General features: G+C 51.3%; 2 protein-coding genes and 1 long non-coding RNA gene across 6 annotated transcripts in view; 1 reads left to right on the top strand and 2 right to left on the bottom strand.

The window, feature by feature from the left end:
* Positions 1 to 8,016, top strand: part of HM13 (histocompatibility minor 13) — a 27,444-nt gene extending 19,428 nt beyond the window's left edge. For 2 of the 4 annotated variants that reach the window (XM_083447546.1, XM_083447545.1), the window contains exons 12-13: positions 3,794 to 3,974; positions 7,458 to 8,016. In XM_083447546.1, coding sequence (XP_083303672.1) covers positions 3,794 to 3,947 — 154 coding nt within the window. In that variant the 3' untranslated portion in view covers positions 3,948 to 3,974; positions 7,458 to 8,016. The remainder of the gene's footprint in view (positions 1 to 3,793; positions 3,975 to 7,457) is intronic. The other 2 variants (XM_083447548.1, XM_083447547.1) reach the window with 1 other exon arrangement.
* LOC310680757 overlaps positions 1 to 15,890 on the bottom strand; it is a 19,401-nt gene extending 3,511 nt beyond the window's left edge. Inside the window, exons 1-2 of the long non-coding RNA XR_014512913.1 lie at positions 13,931 to 15,890; positions 11,929 to 12,034 (exon numbers count right to left, since the gene is read on the bottom strand). This is a non-coding gene — a long non-coding RNA (uncharacterized lncRNA). The remainder of the gene's footprint in view (positions 1 to 11,928; positions 12,035 to 13,930) is intronic.
* LOC310680720 (small ribosomal subunit protein uS8-like) lies at positions 12,999 to 13,448 on the bottom strand. The gene has a single exon (XM_083447739.1). It carries the CDS (start codon positions 13,422 to 13,424, stop codon positions 13,032 to 13,034), a length of 393 nt encoding a protein of 130 aa, XP_083303865.1. The 5' UTR covers positions 13,425 to 13,448; the 3' UTR covers positions 12,999 to 13,031.

The raw sequence follows: 15,890 nt of genomic DNA, 5'->3' as shown, positions 1-15,890 counted from the left end.
TCCCGCCCTCCCCAGCCGAAGCTGGGCTCAGAGTGGCTAACAACGGTAAAGCAATACAGCATTCTAAAATCAATTCATTATAAAATCAGTTCAAATCAAATTGATGGCAACCATTGGGCTAGAGTTCTATGAGGATTACAGAAGGAGAGAGGGGGTCAGACTGTGCCTTGGCCAAAGGCCTGGTGGAACAGCTCTGTCTTGCAGGCCCTGCAGAAAGATGTCAAGTCCCGCAGGGCCCTAGTCTCTTGTGACAGAGCGTTCCACCAAATTGGAGCCAGTGCTGAAAAAGCCCTGGCTCTGGTTGAGGCCAGCCTAACCTCCCTGTGGCCCAGGACCTCTAAGATGTTTTCGTTTGAAGACCGTAAGGTCCTCCCTGGGACATACAAGGAGAGGCGGTCCCGTAGGTATGAGGGTCCTAGGCCATATAGGGCTTTAAAGGTTAAAACCAATAATACCAATCTATTTCACATCTGGCAACCAATGCGCCCCTTTGGTTTCAGATAGTTCATGATGAGTCTAAAAAGCCCAGGGCACAATTTTTCACGGCCCTCTAGCAGCTATGATGGCCCATTTACCAGAAGTAATGTATTTAGCGTTAAATCTGGAAGTGTTTACTCAATTCTGACCAAACTAAGCCTCCTGGTGTGTATTTTGCTCCTCCGCAGTGAAGCCTTTGTGCAGACACTGGCTGTGGGGCAGCAAAACTTGCCACTGACAGCCTGAGTGTTGGGGAGGTTACGACAGAGGGCCTTGTTAGATCCAGCCATGTTGAACTACAGAGGAGTGCCTCTGAACATGTGCAGAAAATCCTCCCCCTTAAACTTCAGCTCGCTTTCAAACATGCTGGGTTCGGGGTAAGACGACAAGCCAAGAAACTTTCTCTGAGTCAGTTGTTTTTGCTTCTTCTTGGGCCGGAGCCACCTAGAATCAGGGTCCCTCTGTGATGGGCAGCCATCCTCCCACAAATAAATACGCAAATCCCTGGGTCTGCCGCAATTTAGGGGTGTTCCCCCCAAACAACAACTGGGGGATGGGCAAGTGGGTCAGGCTCCCCAGGTTCACAAAGGGGTCGGAGTGCCTCTGGGGTCCCTGCGTGGCTGGCAGCGAAATCTGCGGATGTGGAAAAGCAGCTGTGTGGTTCTGTGCCAGTCCTTGAGTTATTCTCCCCACCCCACCTCCTTGGAAGTGCTGTGAGGTTTGAAGGGGGGTGGGAAGGAAGAGGAACTGGTGATGAGAGTGATGAGCGGAAGGGACCCCCCCCCCCAGGAATCCCGGCAGGTGTCGTGCGGCCTCTCTCGGCCCTCTTCCAGGTGGCTTTGATGAGCAGCCGGTTCCTGGGGGTGCTGACAGGTCTGATGTGGCACAGCAGCTGGCCTCGCACCTCTCAGGGGGCACCCTGACCTTCACCCCGGGCAAGTTTTGAGGAGGGTACCTGCCCCCTCCGGTCCCCTGGGGGGCCTTTCTTCTGATCAAGCCATTCCTGGAGGATTTCTTGTGTGCCGTTGTTGGGTTTTTTGCCTGTGCCGCTTTGAATGAAAGGCTGGGGCAAGCGGGGAGGGTGTCAATGGCAGGAATTTCGGGTCCCGCCTGATATCTTGGCCCGAGGGGCCTCTATGAACTGGCAGTGTTTATACCTGGGAGATCACCCACTAAGCCATTTATTTACTTTGTTTCATAGAATCTATATACCGCTTGATTGTTAAAACACACACGCCGTCAAAGCGGTTTACCAAAAGGAAAATCACCCAGAAGAAAAGTTAGGAACAATAAGTTGCTCAAAGAGTTAAAACAGCAGGAGGCTGAAAACAGATTAAAACTTGCATCAACTGTCTGAACAATTTACCGTATTTTTTGCTGTATAAGATGCACTTTTCCCCTCCTAAAAAGTAAGGGGAAATGTGTGTGCGTCTTATGGAGCGAATTCAGGCTGTGCAGCTATCGCTGAAGCCAGAAGAGCAAGAGGGATCGGTGTGCACAATCCCTCTTGCTCTTCTGGCTTCAGGGATAGCCACGCAAAGCCTCTTGAGCGCAGCTGGAGCGCTCCTGCCTGTTCACTCTGAGGCTTTGCGTTGCTTTCTTGTTTTCCTCCTCTAAAAACTAGGTGCGTCTTATGGAGCGAAAAATACGGTAGCTCTGGCTGCTGGTCCCTGCCAGCTCCACGTGTCCGAGGCACAAGGGACACTTCAAGGCTGGTCTTTGCCTTTTGCCATCGGACAGAAAAACCCAAGCCAAAGTGTTTCTCAGAAGCGCAGGTCACATTTGTACATAGCGGGGCAGGTGGGCACAGAATTGCTTTCAACCCGTTTTCCAGTGAATTTTGAGCTTCCTTGAAGAGAGAAGTTTGGACGTGAATGAAAGTGTTTCTTAGAAACAGGGCCCTGTGGTCACAAAGACCCGGACACCATCTCGTCGAGGGTTCAGAATACCTTTGCTTCGTGGCTCGGCTGCTTTCAGAGCAAGGCTGCCACGTCCCACCTTTGGTCCTGGGCTCCTTGGCCTCGCCACTCTGACCTTTTCTCACCTGGCAGCCGTGCAGCAGTGCCAGCTGCAAGGTTTGGAGGGCCCTCAGGCAAGACACCCTCCCCGCAACCCGGCCTCCTTCCCTGCATCTTCACCGCTTGAGCCTGGCGCTCCTCATCTTCCTCTTCCTCCTCGTCTCTCCCACTGCCTGGTTTGCTTCCCAGACAGGGAGCTCCTGAGCCAAGCAGGTTGCTGGCATCTTCTCCTTCCTTCCTTCCGTTCCTCCTTGTGTTTGGGACAGGAGGGTTACAACAGTAGGGGCAGAAAGGGCTCGTCCACCTGGCAAGGTAGCCCATCTAGGAGAAGGAAAACTCTGGTCCTCAACTTCTGCTGCATTGTGGTACATCTAGAGGGGGAATAAAAGGTTAAGAAGCAAAGCCTACACAAGTGGAATCCCTAAGGTGGCTGGGTGGCGCCTTGTCTGCTGTTGGGGTGCTTCCAAGGGAACGGGGGCAATTTGCAAGCCCCCAGCTGGCTCCAGCCCACTGGCTGGTAGCCGGCCGATCTCCAGTCCATGGCTCAGCATGAAACACCAATCCACAGCTTCAGAAGCTGGAGCACAGCTCTAATCAGCAGTGTAAATTACACTGCTCAAACAGAAGTGGCAGGAGACGGCTGTGAGAACATATTTATAGGCAGTTTATTCACAAACATGTCTTCTCTTTTCATGTCCAAGAGCAAGCAGCAAAAGCAATAGCTATACACACAAACGGGAAGGTCCCAGCAAGCTGTGCTGGAGTGTAAACAGGCATATGACATAACAACAATCCACACATCTGTTTTAAGTTGGAGCAGAATATCAGTATCCTAACATCCTCCCCTTTTCCGTGTATCACCTGCAATCCCTGTAGCCAAGCCGGGGGCAAATGTCTCGTTCTGCTTTCCTTTGGGCCGTATTAGCGAGGCTGAGAGGGGGGCCTTTTCATCTGGGCAGCCCAGGACTTCCACCCACCCTGCCCAGGCTTGCACCCTGGGGATTTGCCAACACAGTGGTTTGACTTCACCCCTGGAGGTGCACTCCATTGTCTATCAGGACAGATGGATAGCAGCAACGGTGGTGGAAGGGGGGGGGGCTGGGGCTGTTCTGTTGGGTGGTTCTCCATCTGTCGCCCGGCCATGCTGGCCCTGGCAGTAGAGCCAGGTGAGGCGGGGGGAAAGCTGCGTCTCTGTGCCATCTCCCTCTTTGCAGCCGCTCTCCCTGCCGCCCTTCCTAAGCCTTTCCCTTTCTCTCTCTCTCCTCCTCTCTGCCCTGTCTGTGTCTCTCTCCCTGCAGCTACGAATCCTCCGCCGAAATCTTGCCCCATACCCCACGGCTCACCCATTTCCCTAGCGTCTCCGGGTCTCCGTCCAGCCTCGCTGACTCCATGCAGCAGACACTGTCCTGCTCCCACAGACGCCGGCAGCAGCAAAACCCCAGCGCCATGTAGCTCTCTCAGGCCTGCCTGTGTAGCCAGGTAGGGGGAGATCCAAGATTTAGACCCCAGGGACGGGGGGAGGGGGCAGAGGAGGGAGGGAGGGTCTCGGTACCTTGAGTCGGCAGCTTCTGCAAATGCATGCCCAGCAGGGACCCATAGGTCCCTTCTCCCCACTTTCTACACACCAAGAAGTGCACCCACAACCACCCCATAACGTACTGGTTGCACCCAGGTCCTTTGTCTCCAGTCTGGTGCTCTCTAGCAGGGCTGGACTACAACTCCCAGTCAGCACAGGCATATGGTGCTAGGGCTTATGGGGGGCATGGCTGAGCTTGCAGGGGCTGATGGGAATTGTAGTCCAAAACAGCTGGCTGGTCCGCGGCTGGGGAAGAAGGGCCACGGGTTTAATGCCTGGCAGACAGGGCCGCAGAAAACCCTTCTGGGAATGCGGCAGAGCTGTTGCTAGTCAATATTATTTGCGTTTAAAAAAAGTTATATACTATAGATTCTGGCGTATTAGGCGACAGGGCGTATAAGATGACCCCTCAAATTGGCAGCTGCCAGTTATATGTGGCAGCTTCGCTGGGCAGCTTCCTCCCAGCCTGGAGCCCGCCAATCCACTACTGCTGCCCAGCGAACCCATACCCGGCGTATAAGAAGACCCCCAACTTTTTAAAGGATTTTCCAGGGTTAAAATTGTTGGGATACTGCCAGGGAGACAAAGTCCATCTTGACCTCCACGTCGTCTCCGGACGTCCATTGATCTCCCGTAGACACGCAGTATCAGCAATTAGCGACAGGAGCTCTAGAAATAGCTTCTGACATTCTAGAGCCGATGCACGCTCTTATCAGCAGATATGCACAGCGAAAGATGCACTCAGGAGAGCAATATATAGAAGTTTATTCAGCGTTGATCAGAACAAAGAAAAACACGACTGCCTGCTTGAGAGTTTCTGGCAGAGAGAGAGAGAAACGAAAGCAAAGACACAACAACAACATCCTGTGAGACAGGAAATGTGCAGGCTGTGACACAAACATCCTGCTCCCTTTTAAGGTGGAACGGAAATATCCTAACAAAAATGTCATCTTATATGCCGGAATCTACAGTATATGGAGAGCAGATACATTGAAATGGACTGGAGTTTTTATGTCAGTGGGTCTGCTCTGAGTAGGACTAGCATTGGCTACAGCCCCGAGCCCCAGATTTTTGCCCATAAAAACGGCACAGCGACCCAGCAGCGAAATGCGGAGTTGCCAAGGCACCTCTGCAGTAGAGCCAGGAGGTGGCGTGGAAATGCAGCTAGCCGAGGGCCAGATCGGGAGTGGGGAGCTGGAGACGCCTCGGAGGGAAGGGCCTTAGCTCTGTGGCTGAGCACCTGCTTTTCATGCAGATGGTTGTAGGTTCGATCCCCGGGGGCATCTTGCAGGAGGCCTGCCTGGAACCCTGGAGAGCTGCTGCTGGCCAGAGTTGGCACTCAGGAGCGTGAAGGACCAGTGGTTCCTATTGCCTGGCCAGTGGTCCGCATCCTGCTCTCCCTTAGTTCCCGCGAGCCAAATTTAGTAGATGGGGAGGCTGGACACCTGTAAACTTGTCTCCCTCCAGTGGCCTGGGGAAAAGGTTGTGCTTAGGCTCCCAGTCCTAGAATCACAGAATCGTGGAGTTGGGCTCCCCAAAGGTCATCTAGTCCAACCCCCTGCAATCCTCGAGACGGAAGGTGGTGGAAGCGAAACCACTTCCACCCATCTCGTCTCGGGTCCTCTTGCAACTGACTCTTTGCTCTGGCCGCTCTTCCTGGAGGTTGTTGCTGCAGCGGCAGCTTGCATGCCTCCCACAGCGAACTGCCCCAGGCACAACCCAGCAGGGAGTTTCTGCTGCTCCGGAGCTGCCTCACGCCCTTGCCCGGCCTCGTTGGCTCCAGCACAGGAAAAATGGCGCCCTTGGCCGTTGGCACAGCCTGCTGCGGAGCTGGCACAGGGCTGCCTCCACGTGACTTGCCCTTGTCCCACTTGGTGCAGCAGAATGAACACACCCAACCAGGCACCGTTGATGCGTTGAGGGGGTTCCTTGGGTCTGCTTCCCCACTCTTGTCCCTGTTTCCTGTCCCCCACCTCATAACACAGAGCCAGGGAAGGCCGGGAGAATTTCTTCTCTGCTTCAGGTACCCCATCTGTTCCCGGCTGCCGTTGTTTGAATATCTGCTTTGTTCATGGGCCTGATTTGCAAAACCTTGCCAGGGCTGTGCCTTAGCTTAGAGGCCACGCTTCAACTGCAGGGAAGGGTGCAGAGCTGCGACCTCTCAAAGAGCCCAATGACCAAAGGCTTGGTGGGAGGGGGGATAGAAGGGCAGGTCTTTCCATTCTCTGCTTGAAAAATATGATGTCACTGGGGAACTCTAGTCCAACACCTCCCGCCACCCCGGGAAAAAGGTCTGAATTCTGGGACAGTTCAAGCTCCTTAAGCTCCTTTTGCCTTTTCTTGCAAGGCATGGGGGGGGGGGGAGATGATGGTATTGAATAATGGAGTTGTAAAATTGGAAGGGATCCCTGAAGGTCATCTAGCCTAACCCCCTTGCAATGCAGGCATCACAGTTAAGTAGGTAATAATAATAATATTTTATTTATATCCCGCCCTCCCCAGCCGAAGCCAGGCTCAGGGCGGCTAACAACAGTAAAAGTAATACAGCACTCTAAAATCAACTCAGAATCAAATTAATGGCAGCCATTGGGCTAGAGTTCTGTGAGGATTGCCAAAGGAGGGGGTCAGGCTGTGCCTTGGCCAAAGGCCAGGCGGAACAGCTCTGTCTTGCAGGACCTGCGGAAAGATGTCAAGTCCCACAGGGCCCTGGTCTCTTGGGACAGAGCGTTCCACCAGATCGGGGCCACGGCCGAAAAAACCCTGGCTCTGGTTGAGGCCAGCCTAACCTCCCTGTGGCCTGGGACCTCCAGGATGTTTTTATTTGAAGACCGTAAGGTCCTCCGTGGGACATACCAGGAGAGGCGGTCCCGTAGGTACGATTGTCCTAGGCTGTATAGCCTTTAAAGGTATATAGGTCCTAGTATAGGGCTTTAAACCAGCACTTTAAACCTGATCCTGTACTCCACCGGGAGCCAGTGCAGTTGGTAGAGCACCGGGTGAATGTCATCTCGCGGTGACGACCCCGTAAGGAGTCTCGCTGCGGCATTCTGCACCCGCTGGAGTTTCTGGGTCAGTCTCAAGGGCAGCCCCACATAGACCCAGTGGAGGTCCTCTCCTAGCACCCAGCTGCACAATCTGCCCACGTATCTTCTATATCTTTCTTCCGAGCCTTAAGGGCTAGAAACATAGCTAATTGTTTTGGTTTCAGAAAAGGAAGAGGCGTCTTTGTCTTTTGTGCTTGGGGACTTCCGCCACTTGCCCCAACTCTGTGTGCAGTTTTTGTCTCCCAGGGCAGAGCTGAGCTCCCGGCTGGATCTTGTTCCTCTTGCCCAGAAGGCGGCCGCCTGACTTCACCCTCTCCCTCCCTCTTTCTCGTCTCTCCCCAGCTACGAGGAGAACTCTGCCCCCAAGGAGGTGCCCCCGGGAGATGCCAAAGAAGGGAAGAAGGAGAAATGACCGTGGGACGCTCAGCCGGGCTGGGCTCCGTCTGCTGGCCGCCCGCCCTCCCCGCCTCCCCATCGCAAGTGAATTTCGTTTTTTAAAAGGCAACTGGATTGTGTAACAGCCATGTGTGTTTGTACGTGTGCATCTGTCTGAAGACTGGCGGGGCAGGGGGTGGGTGGAAAGCAGGCGGAGGGGCCCCGTATATTCACCTCCTGCCTGCCTGCCTCCTTGCCTGCCTGCAGCTCCTCCTGTTCCCCCAGGGAGGAAGAGGACGGGGCAGGTGGCGGCAAGAAGGCAGCTTCACCCCTTCCGCCAACTGCCTTTTGACGCCCGCTCCCCTGACCGCTGTTCATTGTCTTGGTGGGAAGAAGGAAATCTGGGAGGGTGGGGTGGGAGGGGAGAGAAAGGGAGACTATGAGCTGATTTTTAAATTTTGTATTGTGGATTTGCTTCTTCTCATATTAAAATGAAACAAAACAAAAAAAAATTATTGAAGGACCAGGACGGACTCCGCAGTGTCTTTTTCACGAGGTCACCGAATCGGCTGAGACGGTTTGTTGAACGAGTGGATGTTGACTCACAAATGATCTGAGCGGGATCTGCTTCAGCTGGCTGGCCCCAGAAGTAGAGGCACGTGGCTTTCCTTTTGGAAGTCCATGTCAGGGAACTCCACAATGGGGCACTGTTAAACTATGGAACTCTCTCCCACAGGAGACACAAAACTGTTGTTGTTTAGTCGTGTCCGCCTCTTCGTGACCCCCTGGACCAGAGCACGCCAGGCCCTCCTGTCTTCCACTGCCTCCCGCAGTTTGGTCAAACTCATGCTAGTAGCTTCGAGAACACTGTCCCACCATCTCGTCCTCTGCCGTCCCCTTCTCCTTGCGCCTCCATCTTTCCCAACATCAGGGTCTTTTCCAGGGAGTCTTCTCTTCTCATGAGGTGGCCAAAGTATTGGAGCCTCAGCTTCAGGATCTGTCCTTCCAGTGAGCACTCAGGGCTGATTCTCTTCAGAATGGAGAGGCTTGATCTTCTTGCAGTCCGTGGGACTCTCAAGAGTCTCCTCCAGCCCCAGAATTCAAAAGCATCAATTCTTCGGCGATCAGCCTTCTTTATGGTCCAGCTCTCACTTCCATACATCACTACTGGGAAAACCATAGCTTTGACTATACGGACCTTTGTCGCGGCAAGGTGATGTCTCTGCTTTTTAAGATGCTGTCTAGATTGCTTCAAAAGAGAATTGGGCAAATTCCGAGAGGAGGAAGAGAGGGCTATTATTGATGGCTTCTTGCCGGAACGGCTGTTCTCTGCACTCGACAGCCAGAGGCAGCCCTGCTTCTGAATGCCAGATGCTGGGAAATGCCTGAGGGGGGAGAGGTGCACTTGTGTCGAATCCTGCTCTCTGGTTCCCCGGACGTCTTCTGGTTCTGCAGACTTTTATGTTCTAGTTCAAGCAGAGGCTGCCTGAAGGGGCTGCTGGGGCTTCTCCTGGCCATCAGTGACTCATGAGAAGCAGGGCAGGCCAGCCTCTCCAACTGATCTCGGATTTGGCAGAGGGAGAGAAGAAAAGGGTGCCCTGCAGGGAACTCCTCCACTTGCCTTTCTGGAATTACCTGGCCATGAAGGGTCTCTCCTGGTCTGAGAATTTTAAAATCATTCAGCCTGGACACTGAGGTCCAGCGCCAAGGGCCTTCTGGTGTTTCCCTCATTGCGAGAAGTGAGGTTACAGGGAACCAGACAGAGCAAAATCTCATAATTGTAGAGTTGGGAGGGACTCAAAGGGTTATCTAGACCAGGGGTCTGCAACCCGCGGCTCCGGAGCCGCATGTGGCTCTTTTACACCTTTGCCGCGGCTCCGGGGCGGATACTAGCGAGGGGAGCAGGCGCATTGTGCGCCCCGACACTCCCCACTGTGGCGGGCGCTGTACTGGCTGTGACGTCGCATGGGGGCGGTGCGTGTGTTAGTCACGCACCGTCCCGACGTCACCTTATTCCCGCTGTCAGATCAGAGATGCTTTAAATGTCGCAATGGTTTTGCTGCTCCAAGGTTGCTTTTTCTTCGCAAACGGGCCCAAGTGGCTCTTTTTGTCTTAAAGGTTGCAGACCCCTGATCTAGACCAATATATCTAAACTTCAGTTATATCCCCACGTTTACTTAAATGTGCCTTTTTGGCACCTAGCTGTTCTTCCCTGTGTTACCAGCAGGGGGAGTTGCTTAACTTCATGGCCTTGAGAATTGTTCAGGGAGCTGTGGCATTGACTGGTCAGTAAGTGATCCTGAGCAAACATCAAGCAGCTGTCAGTTTGAAGGAACTTAAATTGCAATTAAATAAAAATAAAAATCAGAGCCGGGCACGGTGGATGCATCAGCCACTGGCTGCATGGTGCCCAGTTCCAAGACTAGGGTTTGGGTCTCTCGTATCTATGCAAGGTTATTTGATTGATTGATTGATTGAATGAATGAATGAATTTATATACTGCCCTATACTTGGAGGTATAGGTGCCACTGTGGTCTAAACCGCAGAGCCCAGGGCTTGCCAATCAGAAGGTCAGCGGTTCGAATCCCCGCAACGGGGTGAGCTCCCGTTGCTCGGTCTCTGCTCCTGCCAACCTAGCAGTTCAAAAGCACGTCAAACTGAAAGTAGATAAATAGGTACCACTCTGGCGGGAAGGTAAACGGCGTTTCCATGCGCTGCTCTGGTTCGCCAGAAGCGGCTTAGTCATGCTGGCCACATGACCCAGAAGCTATACGCCGGCTCCCTTGGCCAGTAAAGCGAGATGAGCACCGCAACCCCAGAGTCGGCCACGACTGGACTTAACAGTCAGGGGTACCTTTACCTTTATACCCAGAGGTCTCAGGGTAGTTCACAGAAAATATCACATATATATATAGATTACGTGTGTGTGTGTGTAAAAACCAAGGTTACTCCCATGGGATTTTCAGTCCTTGGACATTCCTTCCATAGGCAAAGAATAAAAAATATAAACCACAAAGCATTACAGCCAGAAGGGACGAATGCATAGAGATATAACATAGCTCCAAAGGGATAATAAAGTATTAACTCATCCAAATATATGTATAAAAATAGAGATATTCACCACCTGTGAGCTGCTTCATTATTGAGAGTGAAGGTTCTATATAGTGTTAAATGAGATAGACATTTGCAAAGGTGGGTGGCACCAAGTAACCATGAGCCTCAATATTTGTATACGAAATAAAAATTCATGCCTTCTTGAGGGGAGGAGAGAAATGTCCTTCGAGCTCGGCCCTTCAGAGACTTTTTATTCAGGAGGTATCTTTTCAAGATGGGCAACTTGCCAAACCCTTGAATACCAGATATCCAAACGGTTAAGATGAAAGGTCTTCCAGGATTTGGCAATATAGCCCCGGGCTGCTCTTAAGGGATGAGAAACAAAGTCTTTACCTTTCAGATCCTGCTCTGTTCTCATATACAGGCTCATCAAAAGTGCCAGGTGGGGAAATGGGTACAGCTTGTGCCCTCGTGTGCCTCCTGCTCACGCTGTGCTTTTGGCCCCGAGATATTGACAGGAGCCAGGAGATGCCGCAGGACTTTTCACAGAGCAAACGGTGGTGGCAAATGCCAAACTGAAGAACAAACTGCCCTGGACCAGCCGGTTAGGGTTGAATGAGAACGCAGGTAGAAGTTTGGTCCCAAGCAGGTATTGCCAGAAGCATTCGTCCTCGGAGGATGTGAGCCTGCAAAATTGCAAGTTGAGCAAACGGTGGCCCATCCATCTGGCAAATTGCTGCCCACGATGATGATGATGATGATGATGATGAATAGCCAGTGGTGGTTAGAGCATTGTAAAACACCTGGGAGAGACTTGGTCATGAAACTTTCCCTGGATGGCCTTGGGCCAGTCATGGTCTCTCAGCCAAACCTACCTCACAGGGTTGTTGTGGAGTCTGAACTAGGAGCGGAGGACCAGTGCGCACCACTTTGGAGAAGCAGTTTGGATATAAATGCAATACATAAATAATTTGATTTATAATTTCAGCAATCAGAGAACTTCATAGGCACACTTTTCCTGCAACCATTACAACAGCCTGCAAGGCAGATCAGTATGATTATTACAGTGGTGTCTCGGGTTACATACGCTTCAGGTTACATACGCTTCAAGTTACAGACTCCGCTAACCCAGAAATAGTACCTCGGGTTAAGAACTTTGCTTCAGAATGAGAACAGAAATCGCACGGCGGCAGCAGGAGGCCCCATTAGCTAAAGTGGTGCTTCAGGTTAAGAACAGTTTCAGGTTAAGAACGGACCTCCGGAACAAATTAAGTACTTAACCCAAGGTACCACTGTATTCCCATGTAGGATGCAAAAGTTGAGAGTGAGTGGTCAACTTAAGGTTATCTAGTAAATTCACAGCAGACCTGAGAATTAAACATACCGTAGTATCTGTAAGTCAAGTCACACAGCTCTGGCTAGCTGGCTGGATCAAATCTGGCTCAGTGCACTGCCGCCTCTTGCCTTCAGTGGAGAATACCTTTAAAGGCCTTTTTAAAAAATAAAAATAAATCACCTAGAGGTGAGACCTTTTGCACCAGGGAAATACCCTTGCAGTTTGCTAAGAACTTATGCTATAGTTTGACGCTGTGCCCAGGACTGCTCCCACAAACCAAAATGCTTGTTCCTCCCCCACTTTCTGTTTCTTTTAAATTTGAACATCTAACCTGCCAAAGCAGTGATTCCCATGTGGGTGGTACTGTCCCCTGGGGGGGATTCCCTAGTGGGACACTAAGAAGCGAGGGGGGGGGGCACTGGAGTTGTAAATGACTTGCCAGTCTTTGAAACACTGTTCTCACTGGATCAAGTTTGCCCAATTAATTCAACTAAATAGGTTTAGCTGGATTCGGAAGAATCGTGCAGCTAATTGTTACCGTTTCGAATTTTATTGTGCTCTTATCTTCCTTGGCAGGTCATGCAACCTGCTATTCTGAATAATGCTTTATAATGGGTTGGGGGCACAGGGGATGAGTTTGTGGACCTGAGGGAGCAGGGGGCCTGAAAAAGTTTGGAAACCCCTAGGCTAAGCAATTGTGCAGAATTCGAAAGCCGGGGTGTGCCCTGTAAAATTGGGTTGGCTTAATGATGATGATATTTGCTGCCCCCATTATTTTGGGGGTGTTTGTGATTGGTTTTGTTTTTTTCCTATTTGAACAATTTATTAAGGTAAAGGGACCCCTGAGCATTAGGTCCAGTCGTGGCCGACTCTGGGGTTGCGGCGCTCATCTCGCTTTACTATTCCGGGTCCTGTGGCCAGCATGACTAAGCTGCTTCTGGCGAACCAGAGCAGCGCACGGAAACGCTGTTTACCTTCCCGCCGGAGCGGTACCTATTTATCTAATTGCACTTTGACATGCTTTCAAACTGCTAGGTTGGCAGGAGCAGGGACCGAGCAACGGGAGCTCACCCCATTGTGGGGATTCGAACCGCCAACCTTCTGATCAGCAAGTCCTAGAACAATTTATTAGTTTGCCTGTTTTTACAAGTTTAGAAAAAGAATCCCAGGATTTTTCCCCCTGCGTGTTTTCGCCTAGCTTCCTTGTAGTCCATTATGCCAGCTGAAGTTGTCAGCACAATGCACCCAAACTGACGTGAAGGTAGCAGGTTGTTCTGCCACTTTTCAAAATCCTTCAGTTGGACATCAAATCTGGGGCTGATCACACCACACTTGTTGAGTCTGCCTGTGAGATTAACAACAATCTTCCTTGCTCTGTGATCATCAGTGATCTCAAATTCACCTATGTAACCATGCTTCATTATCACAGTTAAGAACCGGACAATAACTTTGGAGCACGGTCTGATGAGAACTTGATGTTTCCCATGCTTCTCAGCCTTGTTGATGCTTTTAAGAGCATCTGCCAGAACATTCGTGCGCACCATGATGCCAGTGCATCAATATGGCGGAAAAAGCTTGCGATTGGTTTTTCATTGGGATTTAGCTTTGCAAAGCCTTTGCAAGGGAGCAGGCTCTGATCCTGCACACATAGCAAAAGCAGCAGGTGGCTGTTGAACGTGGAGAGTTGGAGGGGATGCTTCAGAAATGGAGTCGTGTGGGGAGGATAATTACGAACCCCAAAATTTGCGATTCCCCTCCAAACCTGCGCCAAAGTTTTGCTGCTGTTCAGCAGCAGAAAAAGCCCTTGTTTTGCAGCGCCCCACCAACTGACCAACTGGTGCATCAAACAAAATTTGGGGGTTCGTAGTTAATGGTTCCTCCACCCCCTGCCCGTCACAGTGCAGCCCAGGCAGCTTCAGATCTGCAGCTGGAAGGGGGGGGACCTGCTTTCCAAAGCCAAAACATCTGCAGCCTCTCTCCAGCCCCCACCCACCCATTGTGGCCCAGCAGGATTCCTTCAGCTCCTTCCCCTCATTCTTTCCACACTGACCCTTCTGTTTATCCTGATGCAGGTGGGCCGCTTCTGGCCCCCTATTGAACCGCTCTGCCCTCTGGACAAGACTGCGGCCTGTTCAGATCAATGGCGCCTTCTGTTGCTGGGCTGTTTCCAAGGGACCGTCCCCTGCCGTTTTCGCAAGGGGGGGGGCAGCCGTCCTCCAAGCCTGGCGATCTTTTGACGGTCTCCGGCCGAGCAGGGCCAAGATTTAACGCGTCCGCCCCGCTGACCCCAGCTGTGCCCTGTGGCCAAGCGGACCTGCCTGCCCTCTGCCACCAAACGCCGAAAACAACCGTGCAAAAAAAGTCAGGGAGTTAACCCAGCGCAGAGCCCTTTCGGGAGTTGACAGCCCTGGAAGTGCCTCTAAAAATAGGTTCGCGGGATGCTGCTTCCGGCTGATCCTTGCAATGACGGTCAAATGGTCAGGAAGTGGGAAAGGGCTCTTGTTGCAAAATTTACTCTGCATTAGGGGAATTGGACCCACCCTCAAACTTCCTGCAATTCTGGGCCATCACCCCAAACGGACAAAATCTGTTTATTTCTGGTTTGACTGGGAGGTCATCTCGAACTTTTCCAGGAGGGGAGGTTACAGAATTTGGGGCTTCTAGCTCGAAAATCAGTTAGGGGGGTATGTCAGAGGCATATAAAATTATAAATGGTGCTGTGGACGTGGATGGAGATGTGTTGTTCTCCCTCTCAAAATCCCAGAACCTAGGGACATCTGGAGAAGTTGAACATTCAGAGCAGACAAAATGAAGTATTTCTGTGGAATTGTTAAACTGTGGAACTCACTCCCACAAGATCCAGTGGAAGACACCACTTTGGATGACTCTCAGAGTGACTTAACAGCAGTTAGCCTTCATCTTCTCTCTTCTTATACAGTAAATGCTTTTATTGGGTTTCTATAACAAACATTCCTTTTTAAAAAAACACACACACATCACTTGTCCTCCACAAGTTGGGCTATCCATGGCTGCTATTAATTTATTTATTCTATTTATAAAAGTATTTGTTTACTTCCTATTACTATCTGTCTCGAGGTGGAGTACAGGCGAAGATGGTAAAACAATAACGGCAAAATTGCAGTAGTATACAGACCAATGCAACCGATGAGGCAAAGGGCACTACTAATTAATTCCTACAGTATTAAAAAGCAGGAAAGTGCAGAGCGATCCTAATATCCCTGCATCCCAATTTCCCCCATGAATTTGATGGCTTACTTCTGAATCTGGGGAGGCCTCCTGTCCTTCGAGACACTCTCTGCAGGTTTCAGAATCCTGTTTTTCCTCCAGCCCCCTCAACTCGCTGCTAGGTAGGAGAGCAATAGCCAGAGTTTTGGGGTGTCCGCTGAGCTGGAAGCTGGAATCACAGAGACCTGCTTGCTCTGCACTGGATCCAAAGCTGCGACTAAACGAAGCAAGATTTGTCGGGGTGTCAGTGCTGTGAGCCCCTCCATCCTGTGCCCAGCTTTTATATTTGTGCAAATAAAACCGTATGTCTTAAAGACACTGCAGTCTCTGCTGACCTTCATTCCAAGGAAACCGAACATAGCTAAGTTCCTGGAGTCCCTCCCTGCTCAGAGATTAGGCTGGCGGGTATCAGTAGACACGTGGCAAGCATGCTGTTCTCCGACGCAGCAGACCCGGACCCAAAGATGAATTTCACGGCACAAACCCAGCCGCAATCACAAACATAACTGGATCCTGGATAGCTCAATTGGCTGGAGTGTGCTTCTGATAACGCCAAGGTTGTGGGTTCAATCTCCATATGGGACAGCTGAATATTCCTGCATTGCAGGGGGTTGGACTAGATCAGGGGTCAGCAACCTTTTTCAGCCATGGGCCGGTCCACCGTCCCTCGGACCATGTGGTGGGCCAGACTATATTTTTTGGGGGGGGGAGGGGGAAATGAACGAATTCCTATGCCCCACAAATAACCCAGAGATGCATTTTAA

The sequence above is a fragment of the Podarcis tiliguerta genome (genome assembly GCF_965153285.1).
Source record: "Podarcis tiliguerta genome assembly, chromosome: 6".
NCBI classification, from domain to species: Eukaryota; Metazoa; Chordata; class Lepidosauria; order Squamata; family Lacertidae; genus Podarcis; species Podarcis tiliguerta.
The sequence above is the reverse complement of the archived record's forward strand: the minus strand, read 5'-3'. Positions and strand labels throughout refer to the sequence as shown.

Bases quoted from the DNA above. Each gene is read 5' to 3' on its own strand.
- LOC310680720 (XM_083447739.1), bottom strand. From the start codon at position 13,424: ATGGTGCGCACGAATGTTCTGGCAGATGCTCTTAAAAGCATCAACAAG.